This window comes from Xenopus tropicalis, chromosome 1, assembly GCF_000004195.4.
Source record: "Xenopus tropicalis strain Nigerian chromosome 1, UCB_Xtro_10.0, whole genome shotgun sequence".
NCBI lineage: Eukaryota > Metazoa > Chordata > Amphibia > Anura > Pipidae > Xenopus > Xenopus tropicalis.
This window is the reverse complement of record NC_030677.2, coordinates 152,920,752-152,948,327: the sequence shown is the minus strand read 5'-3', so window position 1 is coordinate 152,948,327 and position 27,576 is coordinate 152,920,752. Positions and strand designations below refer to the sequence as shown.

At 42.1% G+C, this 27,576-nt stretch overlaps 1 protein-coding gene across 5 annotated transcripts in view; it reads left to right on the top strand.

Moving 5' to 3' along the window:
* The window catches only part of cabin1 (calcineurin binding protein 1), an 89,466-nt gene that overhangs the window by 12,926 nt on the left and 48,964 nt on the right, over positions 1-27,576 (top strand). For 3 of the 5 annotated variants that reach the window (XM_031892348.1, XM_031892337.1, XM_031892336.1), the window contains exons 12-27: positions 320-537; positions 638-716; positions 883-1,070; positions 1,163-1,312; positions 3,009-3,203; positions 3,464-3,700; positions 4,215-4,368; positions 5,360-5,475; positions 6,503-6,664; positions 8,633-8,839; positions 13,101-13,246; positions 13,407-13,668; positions 14,863-15,123; positions 16,048-16,199; positions 17,033-17,211; positions 19,778-19,954. In XM_031892348.1, coding sequence (XP_031748208.1) covers positions 320-537; positions 638-716; positions 883-1,070; positions 1,163-1,312; positions 3,009-3,203; positions 3,464-3,700; positions 4,215-4,368; positions 5,360-5,475; positions 6,503-6,664; positions 8,633-8,839; positions 13,101-13,246; positions 13,407-13,668; positions 14,863-15,123; positions 16,048-16,199; positions 17,033-17,211; positions 19,778-19,954 — 2,883 coding nt within the window. The remainder of the gene's footprint in view (positions 1-319; positions 538-637; positions 717-882; positions 1,071-1,162; positions 1,313-3,008; positions 3,204-3,463; positions 3,701-4,214; positions 4,369-5,359; positions 5,476-6,502; positions 6,665-8,632; positions 8,840-13,100; positions 13,247-13,406; positions 13,669-14,862; positions 15,124-16,047; positions 16,200-17,032; positions 17,212-19,777; positions 19,955-27,576) is intronic. The other 2 variants (XM_031892340.1, XM_031892341.1) reach the window with 2 other exon arrangements.

Genomic DNA, 27,576 nt, shown 5'->3' with positions numbered 1-27,576 from the left:
ATTAAAATGTTGAATTACTGTATATTGGCAAGTTGCTTAGAATTACATTTTCTTTTATTATGCCAGAAACTGTATTTTGTGTGGAGATCCCCTTTAATTGTTTGTATTCCTATACTGTAAACTCAGAAACCAAAAAGTACAGACATAAATGTTTTATTTATGCAAAATGTAAATTTTTCTGCAGAGCATTAACCCATAGCAATCAATTGGGATAATGCTTTTCTTTGGTAAGTGTCCTTTACTTGCAGTTGAACCTTTTTGCCTTATTCATCACATCAGCCTTCTTGACCTTTCTGTTGAATATGCTGTACTTTTGCAGAAAAACAAGATGTACATCACTTCTTGCTCGATAATATGGAGAATGGGGGCATCTTGGAGCTAATGATGAGGTATCTGAAGGTCATTGCTCAGAAATTCCTTGTGAAGTGGCCACCAGGGCTTACAGATGTTGTCCTTAGGATCCACTCCAATTGGAGGAAGCACAGCAGTGGCCTGCCCAATCCTTTGCTCAGGGACTGCAAGGACCAGCATATCAGAGTAAGAATCGCAAACAAACAAATGAATATGGCATAACAAAGCAAGCAATGTATACATACAGATATCATCATTTACCTGAGGATTATTTATGTTTTTGTAGGACATGATGGTAATGAGTCTCACCTGCATGGAGCTTCAGCTGGATCAGTGGCTTCTGACTAAAATGAAGAGCTCAACAGGTACTACTGATTCCAAATCTTTGTTAAATGCATTACCTGAAATGCTCATTAGCCATTCCTGATCAATACTACTCATACTGTGGTTTTATAAAGACTGATGGCAATGCCATTTATATTTCAGTTTTTGTCAAGTATCATAATAGTAGTTTGAATACTATATCTGCAGTGTCTCCTCGAAAGTGCCCTGCTGGATTTACCATGGAATACTTTGGAGCAGACTTTCCAGGTACTCATTACCTAGAGGACCAGATGCTTATGGGCTTTGGTGCCTCTCAGCGAGATCTGTTCACAGATGGATGGCTAAATTACATTGTGCGTTTTTACTGGCTAAAGGCTCGCTTCTTGGCTTTGCAGGTTAGTTTCCAGGAATTCTACACGTGACACAAGTTCAAGGATTTTTCCAGCTTGTGCACAAGACTAGTAATTTATACATTTCCCCTATTCAGGGAGATGTGGAACAGGCTTTGGAAAACTTTGATATCTGCACTGATTTGCTCCAGAGCTCAGAGGCTAAAGAAAAGCGAACACAGGGTGAGGAATCCTTGGTTTTTAGGCTGCCCAACCTGCAACTTGATTCTGTACTTTCTGTGGAGGAGGTAAGTTTTGCAAGTATAATTATAATACTAAAAAAACACAACATTCAGGATCCATCACTCCTGCTCTTTTAATACTTACCGAAACTTTGGGGCTGTTTTGCCATGGTTATTAAAGTTTTTGGATATCAGTGTATAAATATTTTTCTTGATTTCAACAAATGTCTTCTCCAGTAGCCTTCTTGTCTCTATTTTTTAAAGTGTATGCCCACCTAAAACTGTAATGAAAGCAAATATGATTCTAAGCAATTTACTGGTATCCATTAATTATGACAAGGTAAGACAAATCTGTGGTAGTGGTACCAACCTCCCTGCTGTACCTGATCGCTAGGTTTTTTATCAAAAATCTCAGCAGTACTAGTTCTGTGCCCACTGATATGTGTGCCTATTTATTCTCTGACGCAAACAGACACAGGAGACAGATGTGGTAAACCTTCACCCTCCAGGAGGCAGGACACTTGAGGTTAGCAAAGTTGGTGTGCCAAGACCAGTACTGCTATATACCCTAGCACCACTCTTTGCTCTTCAGTTTTTCAAGTGTCCTGTAGGCTGGATCCTATAGTCTTCAGTGAGACCCATCTCAAAGATGTCTTTGGTCTGTGATTAGCCCACATAAGATGAGACCTGGGATAGGGATTCCCTGCACTGCTTTCAGTTAAACCCCAGCATGGGAGTACCCACGGGGGCTGTAACACAACTCTACCTGGGCCAGAAAACCACCCCGAGGCATGCCTGACTCCGGGAGGGTAGTTTGGAAACTGTGGCCGATGCAGGTTCCACCAGTGCAGTAAGTACTCTGATCTCTGCTGCATCTCCCTCTCTTGAAAGATCTCCTGACACTGCCCACTACTCCCTCTTTTCCCCTCTCACACACTGAGCTCCTGTGGCAACTCCCCCTTGCGCAGTCCCTGTTCAAAGGTAAAAGAGGGCACAGATCGCTTTCCCTTCCTAAATGACCAGTTGGCACTTCCCCCGCCTGGAAAGGGTGCAATTCCGGTGAGAAGGGGTGAAAGAGAGAGGAGGAGCATGATGAAAGTATCACTCCACCTTTGAGGAGGGAGGGAAAGCTGTGTGCGGAAGTGATGCACATTGGGAAGGACGTGAGATGCACAGTGGGTAGAAGTGATGATCCACAACGGGAGGAACATATTTTGCTTGCACCAGCTGCCACTTTAAATTTCAGGTGGGGCAGAGTGACCTCCTACTCACAGGAGGGGAGGGTCTGTATCCTTGTCCTGCAGCAACCCTAACAACCCCCCAACTGAGGGTACTTCCCAGGGCACGACAGTAGGCTCCCTATGAATCCAAGCACACCTCTTTAGGCAGTACAACTATCTAATTCCATAGCCTCCTTACAAGGGATCCACTCTCTTGCTCACACCCTGGGCATGGCACTCGCTAATATGGATGCATCTAGCCAGGGTTCGGTTTGGCATTTGAGTCAGCCGAATCCATGCCTCTGTTCAGTTTGGTATTCGGAATAAATCTTTTTCAAAGAATTCAGGGTTAGGGCGGATCCTAAAATGGTGGATTCTATTTGCTAAGTTGACAGGCCAGATCTTTTTCAAATAATTTTTTTATAGGATGGCATCTTAGTATCCAACAGGAAGGTATAAGTATATGTGTTTTCTCTAACTACTTGGTGGACCCTAATTGCGACTAATATTTTGCTTTTTTTATATTATTTTTCTACCCATAGATTGAGAACAGTCTTAAATCCCTAGAAAGGTGCCAGTCTCTGGAGGAAATTCAGAGGCTGCATGAGATGGGGGACTTCAGTTCAGTGGTGCGCTTACTGCGGCCTACTCTCTGTATTAGTGCGTATAGCCGAAATAAGCACCTTGACTTCATTACATCAGCCCCAGAGAGACCAGAACAGCTGCTCCTCATGCAGGTATGGAATAGTTTATGCACTGAATATTACAGTTTTTAATAGCATGTTTAGGTATGGACTGGCATTCTTTTGACTCTGGGTTTATAAAATACAGGGTGGGCCATTTATATGGATACACCTTAACATAATGGTTATGTTAAGGTGTATCCATATAAGTGGCCCACCCTGTACATTCCTTTTCTTGCACAAGCGACTCCTAACCTCTCTTTTTTCTAATACTGAATTTTCTGTGGATATGTCTCATGTGATCACGTTCACAGGACTCGCTACTGAAGCTAGAAGACTTTAAACAGTGTTTTGAGTGCTCAGAAGTTGCCTTGAATGAATCAATCCAGAAAATGATGAACCTGACGTCAACCACAGCTAAAGAGGAATGGGTTGCCACAGTAACACAACTTCTTACAGGGATTGATCTGTCTTTGTCATCTGACAGCAGTATCCTGCAGGAGCCCACTCTGACACCAAAGCTGATCCGCCTGAGCAACAACCTCATACAGGTAACGGTCACAATAGGCTGTATCCCTTTGCATTTGGTGTGTGCATTAAAGCTCAATAGTGCATCAAAGTAAAGTCATATGAATTTTTCTACTTGATCTGTTTAATCTTCAACAAACATCTAACTTGTTACTTTTAATCATGCAATTATGAGCTGATTTCATGCAATGCAGGCTTTTTATTTAATCAGGTTAGTGCTAAGGCACATAAGATGGTACGATCAGCCTTGTTTCCTTGTTGTCGCATGAAATGCCCCAGTGTGTGTGTGTGTGTGTGTGTGTGCCTTAAAGAGAGTACTGCAGGCCAAAGTCTGTTGTGGTGCTTATTATTTCTGTCACTGTGGAGTGCTACTGGTTGACCTGATCTGTAGTGGAGGACACCCCTTGTTTTGTATATCCAATGAAAAAAAACCTGAAACTTCTTGAATCTAGACTGCATTGTTTATCAGAATCAGCAGTGGGCTGAACTTTGAACTTAATCCCTTTTTGGTTTTTTTTTGTTTTTTTTTTAATTTAGGCAATTGATTGCAGTATGGCCATACAGGAGGAGCACAAAGAACCTTCTGTTTCCTCTGTGCTTCCTTGGATCACCCTGCATAGAATCATCCAGTACGAGGAGGAAGCATTCCACTCCATGTGTCTGCAACAGTGCATCGGTAATACAAAGGAAGGTAATGAGTTTTACTGTAACATAGCTGCGTATTCTGTAAGGGTGAAGATACACTGAGCTACTAGTAGCAGCTACTTGTCACGGCTACAAAAATAGACAATGTTGACCGTTTACTGCTAATTGTCTCTTCATGTGTTTTAGCAGAGGCAGTTCTCAGTATTGTACAGTATATAGCAGGGTGTTTGCTGGCTTTTAGTATTCGTAAAAAGTAGCTGCTACTAAGTAGCTCTATGTGTTTTCACCCTAAGGGTATAGTTTTAGCTATACAGCACTACCTGAGTAATTTCTCATTTGAGTAACCTGCAAAATTCCTGATTTGCACCAGGCTGCATTTATACGTTCCTCCTCAGTTTTTGCTGCAATCTGGTGCATTGTGTGGCATTCTTGTGAGGGAACAGCACCTATATGTCTCTGCTCCACCTTGTGCACTGTGGTGCTCCCTAACTTGCGTATCTAAATGTTGCTCAGCTTAGAGGAGGACCAATACTTGCCACCTCTTATGAATACAGAATCTATTTTGAGTACAAAAATCTGTGCCCAGGGTTTGTAGAGCCCAAAGTTAGAACATAATCTGGCAAAAAAACAAGCAGAGGTAAGGAAAAATAACTTATTTACTTAAGTTACCATATGAATTCTAACAATTGTATAATAAATAATACAGTAGTTTAATAGTTGCCATTAATACAATGTAGACTAACAAAATGTGAGTAATGCAGTTTCTAGAAAGGTTTATCCATGTTTTCATTGTTCTAAAGTCCCTTATATGCATGCTAATAAAAGCTGCAAACAGCCCTACAGACTGGGTTGGCCTGTATATGAGGCCCTCAGGAGGGCCTACCTGAACATATATGCCAGAAATCAGTCAGATATTTATTGGGCAAGTTATAAAAACATGTTCAGCCAGTGTATTGATGCAGTCCTCACCCATCATGCCTTCATAGGCCCTACAGTATAATCTGATCGCATAGGTAATTTTCATTTGTGTTTTATAGGGAATCCTAACACACCAATGTTGCCATCATCTCTCATGCTTCTGAACACAGCCCATGAGTATCTTGGTAGAAGATCCTGGTGTTGTAACTCAGATGGAGCCCTTTTGAAATTTTATGTAAGCTTGCTTCAGAATACCTTACATGTTTTTATTAACTTCTATATATAATAGCAAACATTACACCGCTTAGATTCCAAGGAGAAGGAAAGGCATTTTGGCATTTATTGCAAATAGATTAGTCACAATAGTGCAAGATATAATGCTATATTTATTCTGCAGAAAGCTTTACCATACCTGAGTAAACAGCCATAGAATCTTCCTCTGTTTTTTTTAAGATAGCGGCTGCTATTACAGCTTTCAGCTCAGATTACACAGGAGAGAGGGGAGTGGGAGAGGGGAGAAACTAAACTGACACATGATACAAAAAAATGTGTATACAGAATAAAGGGCAAGAAATGTGGTTTCTTTTCACTGAGCATTTAGAGCAGCAGTTTTGTAAGCGTTTATGGCTGTATTTATATAGACCTTTCTGCTAAAGCTTACTTAGTTTTCACCTTTCCTTCTCCTTTAATATTTGTGTTAATTGCTAAAAAGTATATAATTGCTTCATTACCATGGATTCTAAAGTATGATGATATTTCTCTGTTTATTTCACCTACTTTTTGAAAAAAAATTTAAACAGTAGACTATACCCTAGAATGAATACTTATCCAACAGATTGTTTATATTATATTAAGAGGCCTATAAAAGAATCTCCGCAAACTGCAATATGTACATTTGTAAATATTGCACTTTTACATCCTTTTACGTGATCCACCATTTAGTGATGGGCTGTGTGCTCCCTCAGAGGTCACATGACTAGAAATAATAACAGGAAAAAATGTGAGTGTAAAACACAGAAGTTTGTCCATTTAAATGGTTTATGTGTCCAAACATGAATGTGTGCCTTTGATTTGTGGTTTAGATTACTCAATAGCTTATACTACTTAAAAAGTATATGTTTAAGAAAATATTTTATTTAAATGAAGCAGGGTTTTAAATATGAGCTGTTTTATGTGGTATATTTGTATACAAACCTACATTGTTTTGGATTTCTTACTATCTGTGCATATCGAACTGCCACCCTCATGGCCAATTATTTTAGGTACGTGTGCTGCAAAAGGAACTGGCTGCCTCCACCATTGAAGACACCCATCCTTACAAAGAAGAGTTGGAGACTGCATTGGAGCAGTGCTTCTACTGTCTCTTTGGCTACCCTAGCAAGAAAAGCAAAGCTCGCTACCTTGAGGAGCACTCTGTGCAGCAGGTGAAACTGTTACATTATGTGACTGATTATACTAGTGAGATATCCTTGTCATGTCATTCTTAATTACTTGGTTTTCTTTATTATAGGGTAAGTTTGTGCAAATTGTTTATTTAAAGTTTCATGTTCAATAAGTGCAGTACTTTGTGTTGTGTTTATGTCTGTCAGTCTAGCTAGCATATATTATTTCTTTCCTTGGCTCATTCTCTGCCCTTTTAGAAGAGTTAGTGGAAGTTGGATCATTTATCCTGAAACCTATAATCCAGAAAGCTCTGAATTACGGGAAGGCAATCTCTCATAGACTCCATTTTAAGCAAATAAATCTAATTTTAAAAAATGGTTTCCTTTTAAAAGGGATTCGGTTGTGATTTTTATGGTGTACTTTTTATTTCTAAATTACACTTTTAAAATAGCAAACAATTCACTCTACCATTTAAAATGTTATTCTTGAACCATTTCTAATATTGGTGTGTATGGAGTCTGAGCTTTCAGAAGGAGCCAGCACTACACATTAGAACTGCTTTCTGGTAACCTATTTTTTAAGCCAAACTTGGATTTCTTACTATTGAGTGCTACCTTCCCATTGTTATGCTGATCGACTGCTAGGGGGAAAAGAGGGGTGATATCACTCCAACTTGCAACACTCCAGTAAATTGTGACTAAAGTTTATCAGAGCACAAATCACATGGCTGTGGCACCCTGAGAAATGAATATTATGGATAGTCACATATGAATGTAAAGTTAAATATTTAACAATCTGTTAAAAAAATTTCAATGCGGAATTTCTGCTGGAAAAGCTCTATTAACTGATGTGTTTTTAAAGAAACATGTTTTCCCATGACAGCATTCTTTAAGGTGTGGAGATCCTTAAATATCGTGGAGAATAGATGCAATATTTGTTAGGTTAAGAGAAGAGAATTCACCATTAATTCCTTCTGTGAATATTCCACCTGCTAGAGGCTAGATAGTTACTGTGATGTTCCCCATTCTCCTAAGTGTCATCTAAGTAAATGTTTTAATGTTAAGAACATCAAGCCTTTTTCAAACTGCGTAGATTGAAAAATTAAAGTGCCGTGCTTATGAGCATTTGTTTACTTATTTTACTTACAAAATTCTTGTTTTTAGGCATAATGTTAAAGGTATGTGTACACAAACAAGCCCTTTGCCCTGTTCACTGCCGAAGAAAATAACATATACATATATGGAGCTCTTTTCTAGATAAATGTACTTTGGAAATAAATGATGGTAATAAATTACACTACAATAAACACAGCCTTAATTATCTCAGGGTTTTAAATGGATATTGTACTGGCTGTTTAATGATTTTGAAAGCAACCAGCGGTTTATAAGGCATTTCTTGTTTAGCAAATAGTCCTGTTATTGGTTAGAAAACCCTTAAAGCATTCTGCATTTGTTTATGGGTTTGACAGCTACTGTTTCTTTATAGACCAATCACTAATAATCACATTACAGATAAATAAGACTTCAAAAATAACAAGGCTAACATGTTTCTACTGAATATTTATAGAGTAAGTGACAGTAAACAGAGTAGCAAATTCTGGCATATTTCTGCAGTCTCTCTGCTCTGCAGTCTGCTACTTCGGGCAACTGATCATCCTGATATGCCTCCCCACCAGCAATAAAGTGCATCACCGGCGGAAAGTCATACGTAGTGCTTCATTTTCCAAGTCACCCGAAGTTTCCTGCAGGAGTAAACTTTGCAACTTTGGAAAATGAAGTGCCATGTATGCCTTTCCGCCATACTCAAAAAGTTGTGATACATACCACCCAGAAAAGGTTAAAGAACATATAGGAAAGTAGATATACATACCAAATAATATTCAGGTTTGGTTGGACTGAAGTGCACTTATTTGCACACTTATCCTACACAGGTTTTTCAACAGTGGAAATTGTTGTGAACATTGTAATTTCAGTACACATTTCATAAACCTATCATTCCTTGTATTTTAGGTGGAGTTGCTATGGGAAGATGCTGTTATCATGTTTGAATATTTCAGACCAAAAACTCTTCCTGAATTTGACAGCTACAAAACCAGCACTGTATCAGCTGACTTGGCTAACTTGTTGAAGAAAATGGGATCCATTATACCCCAATCAGAAAAGCCTAAGCTGAGCATGGAAAGCGTGTCTGCTTATATTGAGGGCACAGGTAGTAAGGTAAGCCATGACTATGCTGTATACATATGTTTTTATAAGCTTTTTAAATGTGTCTCTTTCAGTTCTGGTGTCAAGACATTCTTAAAAAAGAATCGGCAAGTCTGCTGTGCAATATGAAAACTGTAAGAAATACATATTCATGACTTGGGTCAGAAATATGTACAAAAAGGGGAAAAAACTGGGTATTCTAGTATGGGTGCAAAATATTTTGGATTCAACTTAATAAAGAACCATACCCTTATTTGCATATTCAGTTCAGTTGGCAGAGGAGCATTGGGCTCTGTCACACGGTTTTGTTGTTGGCACACAATAATCTTCAGTGCATGTGACAAGATGTCTGAAAACACCATTTTGTTAGTATTGTCCCACTGGAGGAGAGTAAGCTCAGGCAACAAAGCACCCTGTGTGTTATTGCCTTCACAGTGAATAACAGCTTGTCAGATTCAATTATCAGCACTTTAAATTCACCTGACTATGGATACAGCTTTGCTGAACCGTAAGGATTTGGACAAATTTAAAATTTGTACTGTATTGTTATTGCTCATAAATATGTTAGATGGTAAATATTCCTCTCGTACATGTCAAAATGACAGCCAATTTAATCTTAGTTAATACAGGATTACGTCCTCTATGGACAATGTCACCAGGGAGAATTGTGATCACTGCAATGATACCTTTTAACAATAATAATTTAACAAAAATGAAATAAAGATAAGATAGGTACTCCCCACTTGTATTTATCATAGCAAGATTTCAGTATGACATAGGTGCTATTTTGTATCCTTGTGTATTTTCTGGGAAAGTCTTAGGGCCAGATTCATGAAATCACGAGTTTAAATCCCAAATGGGATAAATTCGTATTGGATACGATAATTTCTTAAGTTCGCAAATATCACGAAAATGCTTACGAAAAAATTGTGTTACTCGCTATAATTTCGTATTGGCGATCCGAAAGTCACAAAATTTTTGTACCGAACGATTGTAAACAGCGGGAAAACCTTTCCGATGATCCTTCTGTGCATGATTTTGGAACCTCCCATAGGACTCAATGGCACTGTGCAGCTCCAACCTGGCCCAAGGAAAGTCACAATATCGAATCTTGAATGAATCCGAAACTTTCGTACTCGGCGCAACAATATGATTTTTTTTGCAAAGTACAAAAAAGTTGCACAAGCGACAAAATTGTTGTGCAAGGTACGAAAAAGTCGCCGAAAATACACTCGGAGCGTTCATGGATTAGTAAATGCCCCCCTTACGGTAGTTTTGTAGTTTTCAAACAAAGCTACAGATTTTAAGTTAAATTGACATTCACCTGTTTGTTTTTAAGCCCCCTGTTTTTGGGAACATTGTTGTTCATTACTGCAGAATGATGAATGATGCTGAATGTTGAATTTTCACCCAAAAGATGAAAACAGTACTTTTGGTGCATTTTTCACCAATATTAAATAAATCTGTTTTATTAAGATGCCCAATGCCATGTGATAAAAAGCGTCACAGCAGCCTGATGCCTCCCCCAGCATACTTCAAAGTAGGTTTGGTATCATTTTTGTTTGCCCAAGACTTCTGTGGCAGTTCTTCTGCTAAGCTACGGTTCTCAGCATGGCTTTTGCTAGCATGAGAACAGTAAATTTGAAAGGAACAGTTGCGGGAAAGATTGTTTGGTGGGCAGACAGCATAACATTATAATAAAGGGCAAAATCTAGCAGATGTGAAGAACAAAGATAGAACAAATGGGTTGTTCTATATCCTATAATAACAACTCAGAATACATCCTCGAGCACCCTTGAGAGAGCTGGGATTAGTTTTATCCAGGCCACTTTTTCTGATTTTCTCTATTTCGTCTGAAATGGTTGGTGCCTATATGGAATGAAGGAATGCTGATGTAATTCCAGTATTTATAAAGGGATAACATTCACAGGCTGTTATTTATAGGCCTGTAAGTTTAGTTTTTCTAGTGGGTAATTTGTTTAAAAGTTTCTCAAGGGATCGCACTGAAGATTGTATTTTGGGGAGTGACATATAATAATCTGCATGTCTTCATGAATCATGTCAGAAAAATGTAATTGCTTAATGATAAAGTACATAAGAACTTAGACAGTGAGGTTACAGTAATTATGATCTGCTTGGGTTTTGCCAAAGAATTTGATACAATGCCACATAAATGGCTGCTTGGTCTAATGTTGTTTGCACATAGATCGGAAACTGGCTATAGGATCACATACAGCAGGGTGATTGTCTATGGTACATTCTCTACTTAGAGTTGAGTTCTTAGTGGGGTGCCGAAGGGTTCTGTATTGGGTCCACTTTAATCTGTTCAATAATATCATGGGGGTGGGGATCGTAAATAATGTATCAGTGTTTTCAGGTGACTCTGCAGCCCAATTAATTCTATCAAGGACGTGGCATACTTACAGCAGGATCTGCTAAATGGCAGATCCAAGGTGGATAAATGTAAGATTATTTAGCTGGGATGTAAAAATATGCAAGCCACTTATACCCTTAATGGGACTGCGTTAGGCACCCAACCCTGCAGGTGGTTAAGGTGTCAGCCTGAACTCACCCGACCCACAGGTCTCAAGGGTTTCAGCCCAGTCCTGACCTCACTAATCTGCAAGTACCTGTAGATAATAAACTTGGCTGTAACAAGCAATGCCAATCAGCAGCTGCAAGGGCAAACAATGTTTGGGATGCATTAAAAGGGGCATAGATTTGCAAGTTGAGGGGTTATTACATAGCACTGGCCATATGGAATATGCAGTGCAATTTTTGTCACCTGTGAGACAGTCCAAAAATGGGCGAATAAAAGATTTGGGAAGTCTGTTATGAAGAAAGACTATCCAAGTTGGGGTTGTTTACACTGGAGAAGAGGCGCTTTATGGAAAATATGATAACTATGTATAAATATATAATGGGACCCTGCAATAAACTCCCTGATGCTTTATTCACCCCTAGGTCCTTACAGCAGACATGAGGGTATCCATGGAGATTAGAAGAAAGTAGGCTCTGTCATATCAATATTTAAAAAGCATTTTTACAGTGATATCTGTAAAATGGTGGAATTATGTGAAAGAAATGTTTGTATGGCTTTTTAGAAAGGGAAAATATAGGGTTACAAAAACTATCTTTTCATCAACAAGTTAATCCAGGGACTGGTCCAGTTGCTATCTTGGGGTCAGGATGGATTTTTTGCCTGTCTGAGACGAATTCATAGTTACATAGGGTCAAAAAAAGACCAGAGTCCATCAAGTTCAACCCTTCCAAGTAAACCCAGGACACACATTATAAATTCTAAAGGCGTTATATGGGGTTTTACCTTCCTTTGGATCAACTAGCAGTTTGGCAGGTTTTGTTTAAACCAACACTTTATGGACCTGATTTCTGCCAAAATTACTATGTAGTATTTACTTTGTCTAGTGTTGACACCACTGCAGCTTGGAGAGATTTGTAGTAGAATTGAGTTAAGTTGTGAAGTATAATTTTATTTAAACCTTTACTACTATGTAACAGAAAACTGCAGTATTCTATGATAAAACTGGGGCAGTTAGTGATATTTTATTTGTGTTGTTTTGAATTATGTGCCTTTATTTTGACATTTTTCCGGCTAAATTTTAAAACATCATCTGGGAACACTGAGGGGCCCATTCATTAAACCACAATTTTTTGTGGTTAAAATCACAATATGCAAAAAAATTCGAAGTAACCATGATAATTTCTGATGTTCGAAAATTGTTTTATCGGTCGTACGAAAATATCGTGGTTGCGTTCTGAAAGTCACAAAATTTCCAGATCCGGATGTTTGTAAATGACGTAAAAACCTTTCTGGCTTTGAAACCTTCAAAATATATGATTTTGGAAGACTTCCATAGGACTCAATGGCACTCTACAGATTCAACCTGGCCAAAAGATAGTCACGATACCGAAGCTTGAACGAATTCTAAAATGGTCATAGTCTTTATGAAAAATACGACTTTTTTGTGGAAGTTAACGGAAACCACAAGAAAGTTGTGGAATTTTACCAAAATTATCATGGACATTACGAAAAGTTCTATAAGTGAGAAAAAATACGGATTTTTCTCAAAAAAACTTAATCGTGATTTTGTAACAAATGAAAATGAATCATTACAAAGATCCAAACACTATATAATAATATTAACAGTGACCTGGTGCTAATGGTATAGCATGTACTGTCTTTGTTAAAATGATAAAAGATTTATAAGATTGCTGAAAAGTGAAACAGGTTATCTTTTTGGTTTAATTTCAGGTACCAGCACTGCCAGAAGGAGCAGATCTTTCTCCTCTAGTACTGAATGAACTGTATTATTTGCTTGCTGATTATCACTTTAAGAACAAAGAGCAGTCAAAGGCTATTAAATTCTATATGCATGACATATGCATATGCCCAAACAGGTACATGTAACTCCATTTTCTATTAGGCTTTTCCCTATGCTTTTTTCCTCTCCACCTGCAAACACCATTTTTCAGACTTCTTTACCTCATGCCGTTTACATATAAAGTTTAGCATTCCTGTCTCTTCGTATCTATCCTGTTCATTATCTGTGCTTCACAGGTTTGACTCCTGGGCTGGTATGGCCCTTGCACGAGCAAGCCGTATCCAAGACAAATTAAATTCAAATGAACTAAAGAGTGATGGCCCAATCTGGAAGCACTCCACTCCTGTCCTGAACTGCTATAAGAGGGCGCTTGAAATTGACAGTTCAAATCTGTCTCTGTGGATTGAGTATGGTTCTATGTCCTACACGCTGCACACCTTTGCCTCCCGCCAGCTGAAACAGTTACTTAAAGAGGTGTCTCCTGATATGGTGGCTCAGGTGAGACTGTTGGCAAAGTTGTAAACTATTCAGTTATCCAGAAAGCTCTGAATTACTCTCTCATAGACTCCATTTTAATCAAATAATTCACATTTTCAAAATTGATTACCTTTTTATATATTGTTCAAATTATTTATGGTATGATGATCAAAATTAAAGGAAGATCCATTATCTGTAAAACCCCAGGTCCCAAACACAGGTCCCATACCTGTACCCATAAAAAAAAAATGATGTTATCTTTTACTCAAAACCCAGTCAGTCATTAAGAAAAAAACATGATAATAGGAAATATATTAGTAAGAATAGCAGGTGTTCAGTGCATGACAATAAGTGTATTAAACTAATCAGTCACGTACTCCAAACCCTTGTTGCAAACTTATGGTAATGTTCCTACATGGTACATAATCATTCTGGATCACAAAGCTAATGACAAAGGTAGAAATAAAAGGTAGGAATACATACATCCATAAATAAGGCCATACACACAACCATTTTTCTTTACTTAACAGCCTGTTTCAGTGTGATCCAAAGAAAACCTAAAATAATCATAAGGTTAGTGTGCATCTTTCATCCGACATCGTTTAGAAAATTGATTGGGCAGGTTTAAACTTTTTCATTTGTTAGCAGGACCAAGCAGGTAGTTTCCCTAGCTGTAACTATACAATATCTCTTGAAATGGTTGTTTTTGTTGATTGTTTGACAATAAACTTGGTCATGCAATATTGAAAAGATCTTTTAAAAATCTACACGTATATGGCTAGCTTAAAAGACGAAACAACATTTTGTTCAACAGTAAATAGTCGTTTGTTGTGAATAGAGCGTTTACGTTGTCCACGGTTCTTTTGCCTTTTAGATTCAACAGTTGACCCTGTTTATAGAAGAGTTTAAATGAGCGTCTTAGTGGCAGAATTAAATAAGATCAGTAATACAAAAGTGTTATTGGTGTGGTCATATAGAACCGTAACCAGTAATTGTTCAGTAGTGCTGCATCTTTATTGCATTTAAAAAAAATCAATCATTCACAAATATGTCAACCTGCTTTTGAAAATTGTAAAAACTTGTAAATGTTTCCTTTTCTCCTTATGTTTTGTATCTATTTTCTTATACTATAATATTATATAGAAGAAAAAAACTAAATGCATTTTTTCTAGTGATTCATGCATATTTGATTCTAGCTTCTTTTTTGTTATGCAGTTAAAAGACCGGCGGGACAGCATGCTAGAGACAGCCAAACAGTGCTTCACTTCTGCTTCACGCTGTGAGGGAGATGGGGATGAAGAAGAATGGCTGATTCACTACATGCTAGGCAAAATCTCAGAAAAACAAAAGCTAGCCCCAGAGATTTATCTTCAGCACTACAAACAGGCTGCTCACTACTTGCATGAGGAAGCTGCTCGTTATCCCAAAAAAATACATTACCATAATCCTCCGGAGCTGGCTATGGAAGCACTTGAGGTAACTAGCTGAAGCACATTGGTAATGGTGCATGTCATTAGATTGTAAGATACCAAGACTTGGTTCACTTTACAGAAAGTATACAAATCATATAAGAGAGATTTGTACTATTTTGTATTTTTGTTGGCTCAAAAAAAAAAAATATTCCTTGTATAAAAAATAAACATTGAATAAAAATGTTTTATACTTAGTAGAAATGGTACTAAAGGACCAGTGCAACAAAGAAAGTTCACCCAGCACACCCTTATTTCCTCCAACAATTCTTATTCGTTGCACAGCCCAGAGAGTCTGCCTGACGAAGGGGGTACGCCCCTGAAGCGTTGCTGCTATTTTGTGAATAAAGCCCCGCTTGCATTACACTTGTTGTGCTGGTCAACTATTTTTTCAACTAAAATTTCTGTTGAAGCAAATAATTTGCTGGAGTGGTGTATAGTATCAATAACTGTAGGAAACCCTGCACCATCAAAAACATTGAGCAGTTCCAGGAAAATAATTATTCAAGTGTGTTTGTTATCAAAATATAAAATACATATATATTAAAAACCCACATAATCCTTTCTGGCACCTACTCTGTTATCCCTATGCATCTGTCTCTATTTGATTTTATTTAGCATAAACTTGTTTGAATCATTATGACAGGAGTCAGCTTCTGTGCTCCTGGAGCTTGATTCTGAACAAAACGCATCCTACAAGAGGTAATGATTGATGTAAATAGTATTGTAATGTACAAGTGCTAGATCATGACTGAATTATGGGTATATCTTAATCAGAGGGAACACTGAAGAGAGAAAATTATCTAACTGTAACATTGAAACAGAAACTGTAAAACTGAACAGAAAATTGGCTAACTGTAAAGAGTAAAACAACAATTGCAACTGATATACAGCAACTATAAGGGATAAAAAAAACTCTTGTCTTCTCTAGGTATATTTCCGCCTCCATGCTTCTGTCCTAAAGCTTCTGGAGAAACCTGAGCAAGGAATAGATGCAAAAATGTTGTTCACATTTATGAAGGAAGCCTCGGAGGGCCCTTTTGCCAGGGGAGAGGAGAAAAATACCCCAAAAGTTGCAGAAAAGTAAGTGCTGTATGAGTAAATTCAGGCCTGACACACAAAGAGCAGTGCATCATATTGTGTACAAATCAGCTGGGTTATTGCATTGTGTGCAACACAGTTTATTTGCACAAATCTTCCAGCAGCCAAACAGAAAAATGGAGTTCCTATATAAAGTACATGTAAAGTCTATTTCACCAGGGAGTGCCAAAAGTTTAGGCACCCCCCAGTGAAATAGATAGCTAAATTTTTTTTCCCCAGGTCGGCACTGTACCGGCCTGTGGAAAAAACTGTATCGGCGCTGCACCGGCATTTTATTTAACTTCCGACCGGTGTCCCTTGCAACAGTCCCTGTTCCTATATGTGCAGTAGAGTAACCCATGTGATCTGCTGAGAATGCATAGAATGCTAAAAAGATGAAGATCTCAGGTAAGGAGATGCCGTGCTTTTCTTTGTTTTTTGCGTAACTTTTCCATAGGCTGGTGTAGTTTTTTGGTGTACCGGCCCAAAAATAGCTTAGCAAACTATTTCACTGGGGGGGACTTTACACATCCTTGAAAGGATTCCATTCTCCTAACTTAACACAGGAGTTAAAATCTATTATTTCTAAACTTTTCTCCAGTTAACAGGGCAGCTCCTGCTAAACAAACAGTCAAATCCTGTGCTGACTCACTAAGCACATATCTTTTTTTAAATCTTTGGTTTAAATCTAAATGAATTAATGAGAGAAAGAATATTATGCCTTTTAATATGTGCAAGAATAATGGTTATTGCTTCCTGATACACATCTAGTATCCCATTCACTAAACAGCATACCTGTTATTCTGATTACACTCTCTTCCTTAATCCATCCACAGGGAGAAACCATGCACACTTGATGACGACTCTCATTCATCAGCTGGGACGATGCCGGGTCCTGGGAATTCCATTCCTTCCTCCTCTGGTCCAGGTCTGACATCTCCACCTTACACAGCTACACCGATTGACCACGATTACATCAAATGTAAACCCCCCCATCAGCAGGCCACGCCGGACGGTACAGTCCCCCCTTCTCAATACCTCCAGCGCTGGGCAGAGCTCTGATTGCTGGGGAGGTGTGCTCAGGGGAACGCCTTCTATCCATCAACCAAAACGCTGGCTGGCACGCTGGGAGGCAGTGAGCTTTGCTGCACACTAACCTGTCCTAACCACTCCCTTGCTGGATTTATCCATTCTGTGTTGTCCAAAGGCTTTATCTCTGGTTCTTACCCTAATGCTGCACAAATGTAATGCTAAACCCAAACGGGACTTGGAGATGAAATGAGGATTCTCTCAGTGGTACATGGTTTCATTCTATCTGAGGGGATCATGATAGCACTGGAGCTAGTTTAAAAAAACCCTGAGATTCTAAATAAAATCAAGCTTACTAAAGGGGGTAAGGATTAGCAGTAACTCAGACAACAGGTGAGAAGCATTCATGTGTTTTGGATAACTTGTTCAAGTTGGATATTTCCAGCATATATCATGAGGACCATAAGGAATGCTGAACATCAGCAGAACTGACAAACTATCCTAGCTGGTTTACTTTGATAAACTCCATCTTCTCTGTCGACACTTTGTCCCGTTTGGAGGAGGCAGTTATTTTGCTCTGTGTCCTTTCACTTCCTTGTTGGTGATAGGAAATGCATGCTGCAGGTTCCATTGTCTTTGCTGTCCTCACCCAATCTAAGTTGGTGCTAGTTAACTTCTGCACACTGCCATACATCATTTGCTGCAAAAAGTCTTTATAGGGGATGTAACCCAAAATATAACATTGTCCCTAATTTTAAATTTAAGATAATTTCCAATATACGTTTATTATACATTTTTAATGAGTTGTTTATAAAATGAACTGCTATTGAAAGCAGTTTTTGATCATCTCTTTCTGTTTTCTGTCCTGGTGGTTCTGATCGTTAACACAAAATAGCCAGTTGATTAACAGATCTGGGAATAGCTATGCAAGGCTGTCTGGTGCTTCATAGTTTGAAGACGTTGGACCAGAAGTGTACAAAAAGGACAGAAAAATACTGGCTTTGATTGCAAATACACTTACAAAAATCTTTAAAACCACTGAATTGATTTGTTTACATTCCCTTTTAATATATATGAGGAAGCCCTGCAGATACTTTTAGTATTAATAGAAATCTTTACTGAGGCAGTACTATCAAACATTCTTAAAACAACTGCATTTGAGGGCTCATCTTCTGTTTTATATATTGTCAATATGACAAGGCCAGCAGCAGTTCAGACAAGCCACACGTGTTTATGTGCTTCTGTTTCTGCTTACTACTGGAAGTAACAGATTTTTTTCATTTTTCTAAAGGTTTATAACAGGAAGGCCCACCTCTATCGCTCTTGTTTTCAAGTGGATCTGCAAAAGATTTCTTTGCATGTGTTTTTGGCAAATGTTGACTCTACTTTGAGAGATTATATAATAATTGCAACATTGCCTTGGACAGTAACCAATGCATGTACCATAGTGAAAATTAAATGCCTGACCCTGTCTTGGGTTACTGTTGAATTGTTCTGCAATAGAAGTCAGCTGCACCTGTAAACTAGCTTTGTCTGAGTGTTGCCCAGGACAGTGTTCCTTGGATGTAACTCATTTCTTCAAGTGATTCACTTCTATTCCCCATCATTTGTTTGGCTGTACCCTGGTGCTATTCTGTCCTGCCCTGCTTTTTACCTGCTGCTCTCATGCTTTGCCAAAATGTCCTGAGTGACATGGGAGGAAGCACCTCTCATCCTGCACTTTTAGGCTTCTGAGCCTCCTAAGTGAACTACATTTCATATCAACCAATCAATAACATGATAATGATGGGAAGCAGCAGCACTCCCTTCATCATTCTGTTTGAAATTTCACAGGTTTATTATATAAATCTTATCTTCTAGCAGCTGGGAGCATGGTTATTCCCATACTTATTTGCTGACTTTGAATAGTCTGCCTTTTACATACTATTGATTTTCTCTGCAATCTTTATTTGTTCTAAATGGATTAAAAAAAGTGTAAAAGTTAGGTAGTTTAACATATATATTTCACCACATATAATTTAGCCCATTTACCTCACTATTAATATTTATAGGGTATAGCATACATTTACAATGGAACCGGGCAATTTAAAGTGTATATTCTGTAGACATTGCATTGTAATTATAGGCTACACATAGTATGTCACTTGGCTAATACCTAAGTTGGTTACAGAGAGCCAATTTTTTTCTGCCATAATGCTTTGTGTGGTTACAGAACACCCTTTGAATTCTTTACCCTCCTGTTAACGGTTTTCCTTTTCTGGCTCCCATCAGACTGCTTTATACTAAAATATTTACCATGAACACAAATCCAAATAGAAGAGCAATATTTTTTAGTTTACAAATGCAGATTTTGTTTAATAATATTTAATAAATACACTGTGTGGTAGAGTAGAAAGGATGGTAGGTGATGTTCCATGTCCTCAGGTTCCAGGGCTGCTGGTTGAAATGTCTTTACCTTGACCTTGCTCTCTCTGCCCTATGTTTATTGCCTGCTGGTGGAGGTGCAGTCTGCAGTTTATTATGTGGCTCATTCCATTTGTTTCTTCTTCTAGAACGGAGCCAGGACAGTATGCCAGTCATCTTGTCAGACTCCAGCTCCACACAGGATACATTCACAGAGCCTGCAAGTTCTCAGGACAGCACAAAGCGACTGTTCTCAGAAAAGAAAGCCAGCTGCCCATACACTGCACTTCATTTCCGGGAGATTCCACCACCAGCTGATGAAAGAGGTATGGTGTAAATAAAAGAGAAAATATAACCCTCTATTGGACACAAGGTCATTTATTTTTGTACAAAAGGTGCATAAACGCTATCTGAATTTCCAGATACAAATATAAATGTGTTTTTGTTTAACACAAATATACCTGATTCCACAGACTGAATGACACCATAGGGCTGATTTGTGAACTCAAGGCAGCATGCAAGTGCAAAAAAAAAAAAAGGCTGCTGACAGATTTCTTTTCACTGCAGGTACCTAAAATGTCTATTCTGCTTGATGTCAGGTGTGTCATAACTATAGGGCCAAACTGTAGGTTAATAAATTCTATTTGTCTTCCAGGTTAATTATGGCAGCGTTTTTCAACCACTGTTCCGCGGCACACTAGTGTGCCGCGAGATGTTGCCTGGTGTGCCGTAGGCAGGGCACCAATGTACTAGGGGGGCACTGCTCTTGGCACCAATGTACTAGGGGGGCACTGCTGCTGGGCACCAATGTACTAGGGGGGCACTGCTGCTGGGCACCAGTGTACTAGGGGGGCACTGCTCTTGGCACCAATGTACTAGGGGGGCACTGCTGCTGGGCACCAATGTACTAGGGGGGCACTGCTCTTGGCACCAATGTACTAGGGGGGCACTGCTGCTGGGCACCAATGTACTAGGGGGGCACTGCCCTTGGCACCAATGTACTAGGGGGGCACTGCTGCTGGGCACCAATGTACTAGGGGGGCACTGCTGCTGGGCACAGAGTTAAATTTTTTAATATTTTCTAATGGTGGTGTGCCTCGTGATTTTTTTCATGAAACAAGTGTGCCTTTGCCCAAAAAAGGTTGAAAAACACTGAATTATGGTATCTCCATATTTAAAAACTTATCATGGCTGTAACTGTTATCTCACACAAAGTCCAGGGCTTCTAAGTGCTCTAAGGGCTGTGGCACATGGGGACATTAGTCGGCCGCGACAAGGGACATTAGTCGGCCGCGACAAGGGACATTAGTCGGCCGCGACAAGGGACATTTGTCGCGGGCGACTAATCTCCCCGATATGACATCCCACAGGCAAGAATGTAAATCACCGGGGGGATGGCATACGTGGCGACGTGATCGCGGAAGTTGCTTCTCGAGGCAATTTCGGCAAAATCGCCGAAGAGATTAGTCGCCTGCGACAAGGGAGATTTGTCCCTTTTCCCTTTATTAATCCTTAAAAGCCGACATAATTTTGCCTCCAGAAAACTCGCTGTTTCTTATCAGTCAGCAAGTACTTTCACCACAGGTATCCCCAAGTATGTATGGATAACAGTCCCACTAAGGTCAAGGGGGTTGCCATGTTTTTTCGCTCTGGCCTCCAAGTGGTAATACACAGAACCCTTCAAGACCCAGATGGCAGATATCTGATACTGAGATTAACTTTAAACCTTAATTATATGACCCAACAAAACCATAATGCAACGTCACCTGCCGGGGGTTACATCGCATCTAGTCGCAAGGAGAGCCACGAGGAGAATACACATGACGGTAGGACCCTCTGTTGGACTCGTAACCCTGCAAAATCTTTTTTTTTTTATATATGTGACAAACACCAAGGAACTGAATTCTGAGGATGCACAGATAGCAGAGAAATACACTTCTAATATTTCCTATAACACTGGCTGTTAATTTGGATAATTGAAAATACTACACTATATGAGCTCCTGCTTTCTCCGTTTTTGCCATAGGTGCTGATCTGTTTTTATATTGTGGGACTTTGTTGGGAGACTGTGTGAAGATCGGCGACAGTAATCAGTCCTGAAAGACTAATATCCCCTTATACCTATTATTTTTAATTTAAGCACCTAGTCAGGGTGAACCAATTCGTAGATGCATGGAGAGAGAAACCCTTATGTTAAGCATTAAACTCATTACTCCCACCCCCACAGGGTTTAAACTCGCATCGACCACATCTTTCTCCCACAGGAACTTTTACCGCAACTTCGATCTGTGACCATACACAATACCACTTGGTCAAACCACTCGCCGATCTCTCTGAAACTTCAAAACTATGTATCTAAAAGTAAAGTTCATAGCTGGACACTCGGTGACTCTGTTCTTACTATTTTTCACCTAGAAAAGGAAATTGCTACCACTGTTAAACAGTATTTCTCTTGCAGGTGTCTGTGGGACACAGGGACCATGGGGTATAGTAGGTACCAGCAGGAGGCAGGACACTAGAAGAGGAAGAAGAGAACTAACCCCTCCTCCCTGCTACTATACCCCCACGTACTTCCTGCCTAAGCCAGTTTTTTCTAGTGTCCCACAAGGAGACAGGATCATCCTACTCTTCGAGTCTGTTTTTCTTCGGCCAGATTCAATCTGGCAACCGGGGTCGTCCTAGAGGCCTCCAACAGGAGCCACTCTACTTAGGCTTCCCCCTACGTGGGAAAAAGTGAAGGACGCTGGGGCACGTAAGTTACAGCCCTGCAGACACCCTGCCTCTGAATACAGAGCGCAGAAGCTGCCCAGCGCCTCCCAGTACTGTGCCTACTATCTGGCATTAAAGCTTGCCTCTCATAGTAGCCCTGCTCCCAGCAGGCTAATCAGCACAACCAACCCCCCTTCTCTCCAGCTCTGCCTTCTCCGTCCTGCCAGCCCTCAAGTGCTCCTTTCTGCTCCCCTTCCTAGTCTGCCCGGCTCAGCCCTGCCTGCTTGCCTGCCTGCCTGCACTGCCTCAGCCTCTTACCTTCACAAGCGCTGTTCACTGTAGGTCCCATGCGGCTCTTCCGTAGCGTGTATCCTCCATGCGTTCCAGCGATGCGTTCCACCTGCGTTCCAGCGATGCGTTCCACCTGCGTTCCACCGATGCGTTCCACTTCCTGCTCGGCGGTGACGTCAGCGATCTTCGCGCCACTCTTTCGCGCGCTTCTCCTCCATTTGGGCGCCCTCTCCTTCCTTCCTCCGGATCGCACGGCCACTTCTGCTCATTCCGGACAATTCAAGAACAGCAATCCCTGGGCAGAGGCACTGGCACACGGGGCTCACAGGGACCACGGTCAAAATTTTTTCTACTTCTACTTGCAGGGGTCAGGCGCTGGCTAGAGGGAGAAAGGCATTAAGGGGGTTGGGTCCTCATTGGGGACTGTGTGTATATTTCTAATGCTTCTCACTGCCCTTATGCATTGCTAAGCACTTAAAGCACCTCTCTCCCAGAGCATATGTAATTTTTCCATATTACATTCTACATAGGTGTATTAACACTACACTTCTCTGGATATTATATTGGCATGTACTCAAATTATGTACTAGCTCCCCAACAGGCACTGTACTAGCTTTGTACTGACACTGTGTACTAGCTCTGTACTGGCACTACCATACACGGGTCGTTACTCTGTTTACACCCCTTTTTTCTGCATTAGCACCATAACTCTTGTAGTGCTCTGCATTAACATTCGCTTGCTCTTGCACTAACTCTTTCAGTCCTATGGCAGAGGGCAATTCAGGGGGCCCCTTTTCCAGGGGGGCTTCCAGCTCCTCCAAGGTCAAATTTCTCGCCTGCGCCAGGTGCTGCAAACGCCTACCTTCCGGCAGAAAGGAACCACTTTGCTCCGCCTGCTCCAAAACTACGGCTGAAACTGCTTCCCAGGACCCTACTCCACCGGTCCAAGCTGCCGAACCTGCGGATGATGCCACTTCTGCAGATGCACACACAGCACAGATACCGACCGCGGCTCCTAGCCAGGACCCTCCATCCTGGGCAGTCTCTCTATCCACGGGCATTCCCAAACTGGCCGCATGTCTGGACAAACTCCTGGACAAGCTAGATCGGGAAGACTTGGACACTCGTCCCAAATCCCTCAAACGCCACGTCCCCATGCATGCAGAGGACTACAGTGACCCTGAATCACCTCAACTATCAGCCGACTGGGACAGACAGTCACTAAGTGAGGGCGAGATATCGGATGATGATGACCTTGCTGACACCGAGGAACCTTCCAGACCTCCATCAGAGGCCGTAGATTCCCTCATCGCGGCAGTAATCTCCTGCCTCGACCTCAAGACCCCAGAGTCTCAGAGCTCAGCACAAACGCTTTTCAAACGCCAGAAAAAGCTATTTTCCATGTTTCCCACTCATGAACAGCTAGACAGCATCATTCAGTCGGAGTGGGATCAGCCAGAGAAGCGATTTCAAGCCAATAGGAGGTTCCAACGCTCCTACCCATTCCCTCAGGACACCCTTCTTAAGTGGTCTACGCCACCTTCAGTCGATGCTCCCGTCTCGCGCCTTTCCAAGAACACTGCCCTTCCGGTCCCCGACGCTTCCTCATTCAAAGATTCCATGGACAAAAAGACGGAAGGTTTCCTCAGAGCCGCATTTACAGCGGCCGGAGAAAGTCTGAGACCGGTTCTGGCATCGGCATGGGTATCTCGGGCCATACAATCCTGGTCCGACTCCCTCATGGAGGGAATCAACTCTGGCGCCCCCAGACAAGAATTAGCGACCCTGGCATCCCAGATCAAAGATGCCAATGATTACCTGTGCGAAGCATCCCTGGACGCTGCTCAAGCCATCAGCCGCACGTCAGCTCTTTCGGTAGCGGCATGCCGTTCTCTATGGCTTAAACTGTGGTCAGCCGACCTCTCATCCAAAAAGTCTCTAACCTCCATCCCCTTCAAGGGCAAGCTCCTGTTCGGTCCTGAACTGGACAAAATCATCAGCCAGGCTACCGGAGGAAAGAGCACCCTACTCCCACAACCGAAGAACCGTACCTCCTTTCGACGGGGACGCTTCTTTCGTGGAAGGCCATCCAGGACATCATCATCTTCATCCAGGGACTACCAATCTCAGCCCTCCAACAAACCTAGATTTCAGGGCCGTCCAAAATTCTCCTGGCAAAATAAGAAACCCCAGGGCAAGACTTCCAACAAGGCTGCCACAGCATGACTACCTTCCACAACAAAACTTCACCCCGGTGGGAGGCAGACTCCGCCTGTTCCGAGACGAGTGGCTTCGCCTCACCACCGACCCATGGGTACACGAAATAATCTCCTCAGGCTATCGGCTCGAATTCGTGTCCAGACCACCAAACCGTTTCTTCATGTCAAGACTCCCCCCAGATTCAAACAAACAGAAGGCCTTCCTCACCATCATTCAGGACCTGCTGGACGAAAGGGTGATTGTCCCGGTCCCTTCGGGAGAAAAATATCGAGGTTTCTACTCCAACCTCTTTATCGTTCCAAAGAAGGACGGATCATTCCGACCCGTCCTAGACCTGAAGCACCTCAACGCCTTCATTCGCTTTTCCCGATTCAAGATGGAGTCCCTCCGGTCAGTCATCTCAGCCATGAACCCAAACGAGTTCCTGGTGGCACTGGACATCAAAGATGCCTATCTACATGTGCCGATTTTCCCTCCCCATTGGAAGTTTTTGCGGTTTGCTCTCAAAAACCAGCATTTCCAGTTCACCGCACTCCCCTTCGGCCTCACCTCGGCCCCCCGGATATTTACCAAAATCATGTCGGCGGCCGCAGCCTATCTGAGATCACGAGGGGTCTCCATCACACCCTACCTGGACGACCTACTCTTAAAGGCCCCCTCCCTACCAGCATCCATATCCCAACTCTCTCTGGTTATGGAATCTCTGACCGCTCTGGGATGGAAGATCAACAAGGCAAAGTCCAAACTAACACCATCCCAGCGCATGCCCTTCCTAGGCATGGTATTCGACACGGCCGAGCAGAGGGTTTTTCTACCACCAGACAAGATCGCCAGAATCCAGAGCCTAGTCCGGCAACTCCTACACAACCCTCAGCCCTCAGTCCGCCTGGCCATGCAGGTACTGGGGTCACTCGTATCCTCCATAGAAGCAGTTCCCTTCGCCCAATTCCACCTAAGGGCCCTACAGTGGAACATCCTGGATCAATGGAACCGCAGCTCTCTGTCCCAGCCACTCAAACTACTGCCCAAGACGAAAGTGGCTCTGACCTGGTGGCTCAACCCGACTCACCTGGAGAAGGGACGCTCCCTACAAGAACCCCAATGGCTCATCCTTACTACGGACGCCAGCCTCCAAGGCTGGGGCGCAGTCCTGGGCCATCTCTCAGCTCAGGGAACCTGGACGACCGCAGAAGCCCGCCTTCCAATCAATATTCTGGAAATCAGAGCGGTACGCCTAGCTCTCGGGCACTGGCAGAACCAACTCGCAGGGCGCGACATCAAAGTCCAATCGGACAATGCCACCACGGTTGCATACCTCAATCACCAAGGGGGCACAAGGAGCCGGCAAGCCCTCAACGAGGTCAGCCGCATCCTGACGTGGGCAGAAGCGAAGGAAGTCCGCCTCTCTGCCATCTACATTCCCGGCCTCGAAAACTGGCAGGCCGACTACCTCAGCAGACAACGGATCGATCCGGGGGAATGGGCCCTGAACCCCGGAATATTCCAGGACATCGTGGCTCGCTGGGGACTTCCAGAAGTGGACCTCATGGCCTCCCGCCAAAACCGCAAGGTGACACAATTCATGTCCAGATGCCGAGACCCCTTAGCGTTGGCAGCGGACGCCTTAACGACCAGGTGGGACTTCGATCTCGCATACGCTTTCCCGCCTCTTCCTCTTCTACCAAGGGTCATCAGAAAGATCAGATCGGAACGATGCACAGTCATTCTGATAGCTCCACATTGGCCCAGAAGAGCATGGTTCACCGAACTGGTGGCTCTCAGCCGAGCAGAACCGTGGCCACTACCTCAGATCCCCGACCTTCTCGTTCAGGGACCAATCCTCCATCCCGATCCAACCTTCCTGAATTTGACGGCGTGGAAATTGAGTCGATAGTCCTCCAAAGAAAGGGATTCTCCCAGGAAGTCATACGGACCATGATGGCAGCCAGAAAACCCGTTTCCTCTAAGACCTACCACCGGGTATGGAAAACTTACAGAGATTGGTGCAACCAGGCTGGGTTTTCCTTTCAGGACCCATCGGTCCCGCGCCTCCTGTCCAAATCTCAAATCTCTGCACTATCCATCCTCTTCCAACAACGGCTAGCCATTCTACCCGACGTGATCACATTCGTTCAAGGGGTATCTCACATTTGCCCTCCCTTCCGGGAACCTCTGCCCCCGTGGGATCTCAACCTGGTACTAACGGCTCTACAAGCGCCTCCATTCGAGCCTCTAGCCACCATTCCCCTACCCTGGCTAACCTGGAAAACGGTATTCCTTCTGACCATCGCCTCAGCTCGAAGGGTGTCAGAAATCAATGCACTGTCCAGCCAACCTCCATACCTGATATTTCACGAGGATCGAGCAGTACTACGGACCCTACCATCCTTTGTTCCCAAGGTGGTATCGGTCTTTCACATCAATCAGGACATCACCATCCCATCATTCTGTCCTAATCCGACATCCCCCAAGGAAGTGGCGCTACACTCCCTCGACCCAGTGAGGGCCCTCAAATTCTACCTACATCGCACCCGAGACACACGAGCCACAACCTCTCTGTTCATTCTCCATTCCGGCCAACGGAAAGGACACCAGGCATCCAAGACCACCATATCTCGCTGGATCCGGGAGGCAATACGCAGAGCCTACATCGCCCGCGGAAAATCCCCTCCCATTCGCATCACAGCTCATTCTACCCGGGGCATAGGATCCTCCTGGGCCTTCAGAA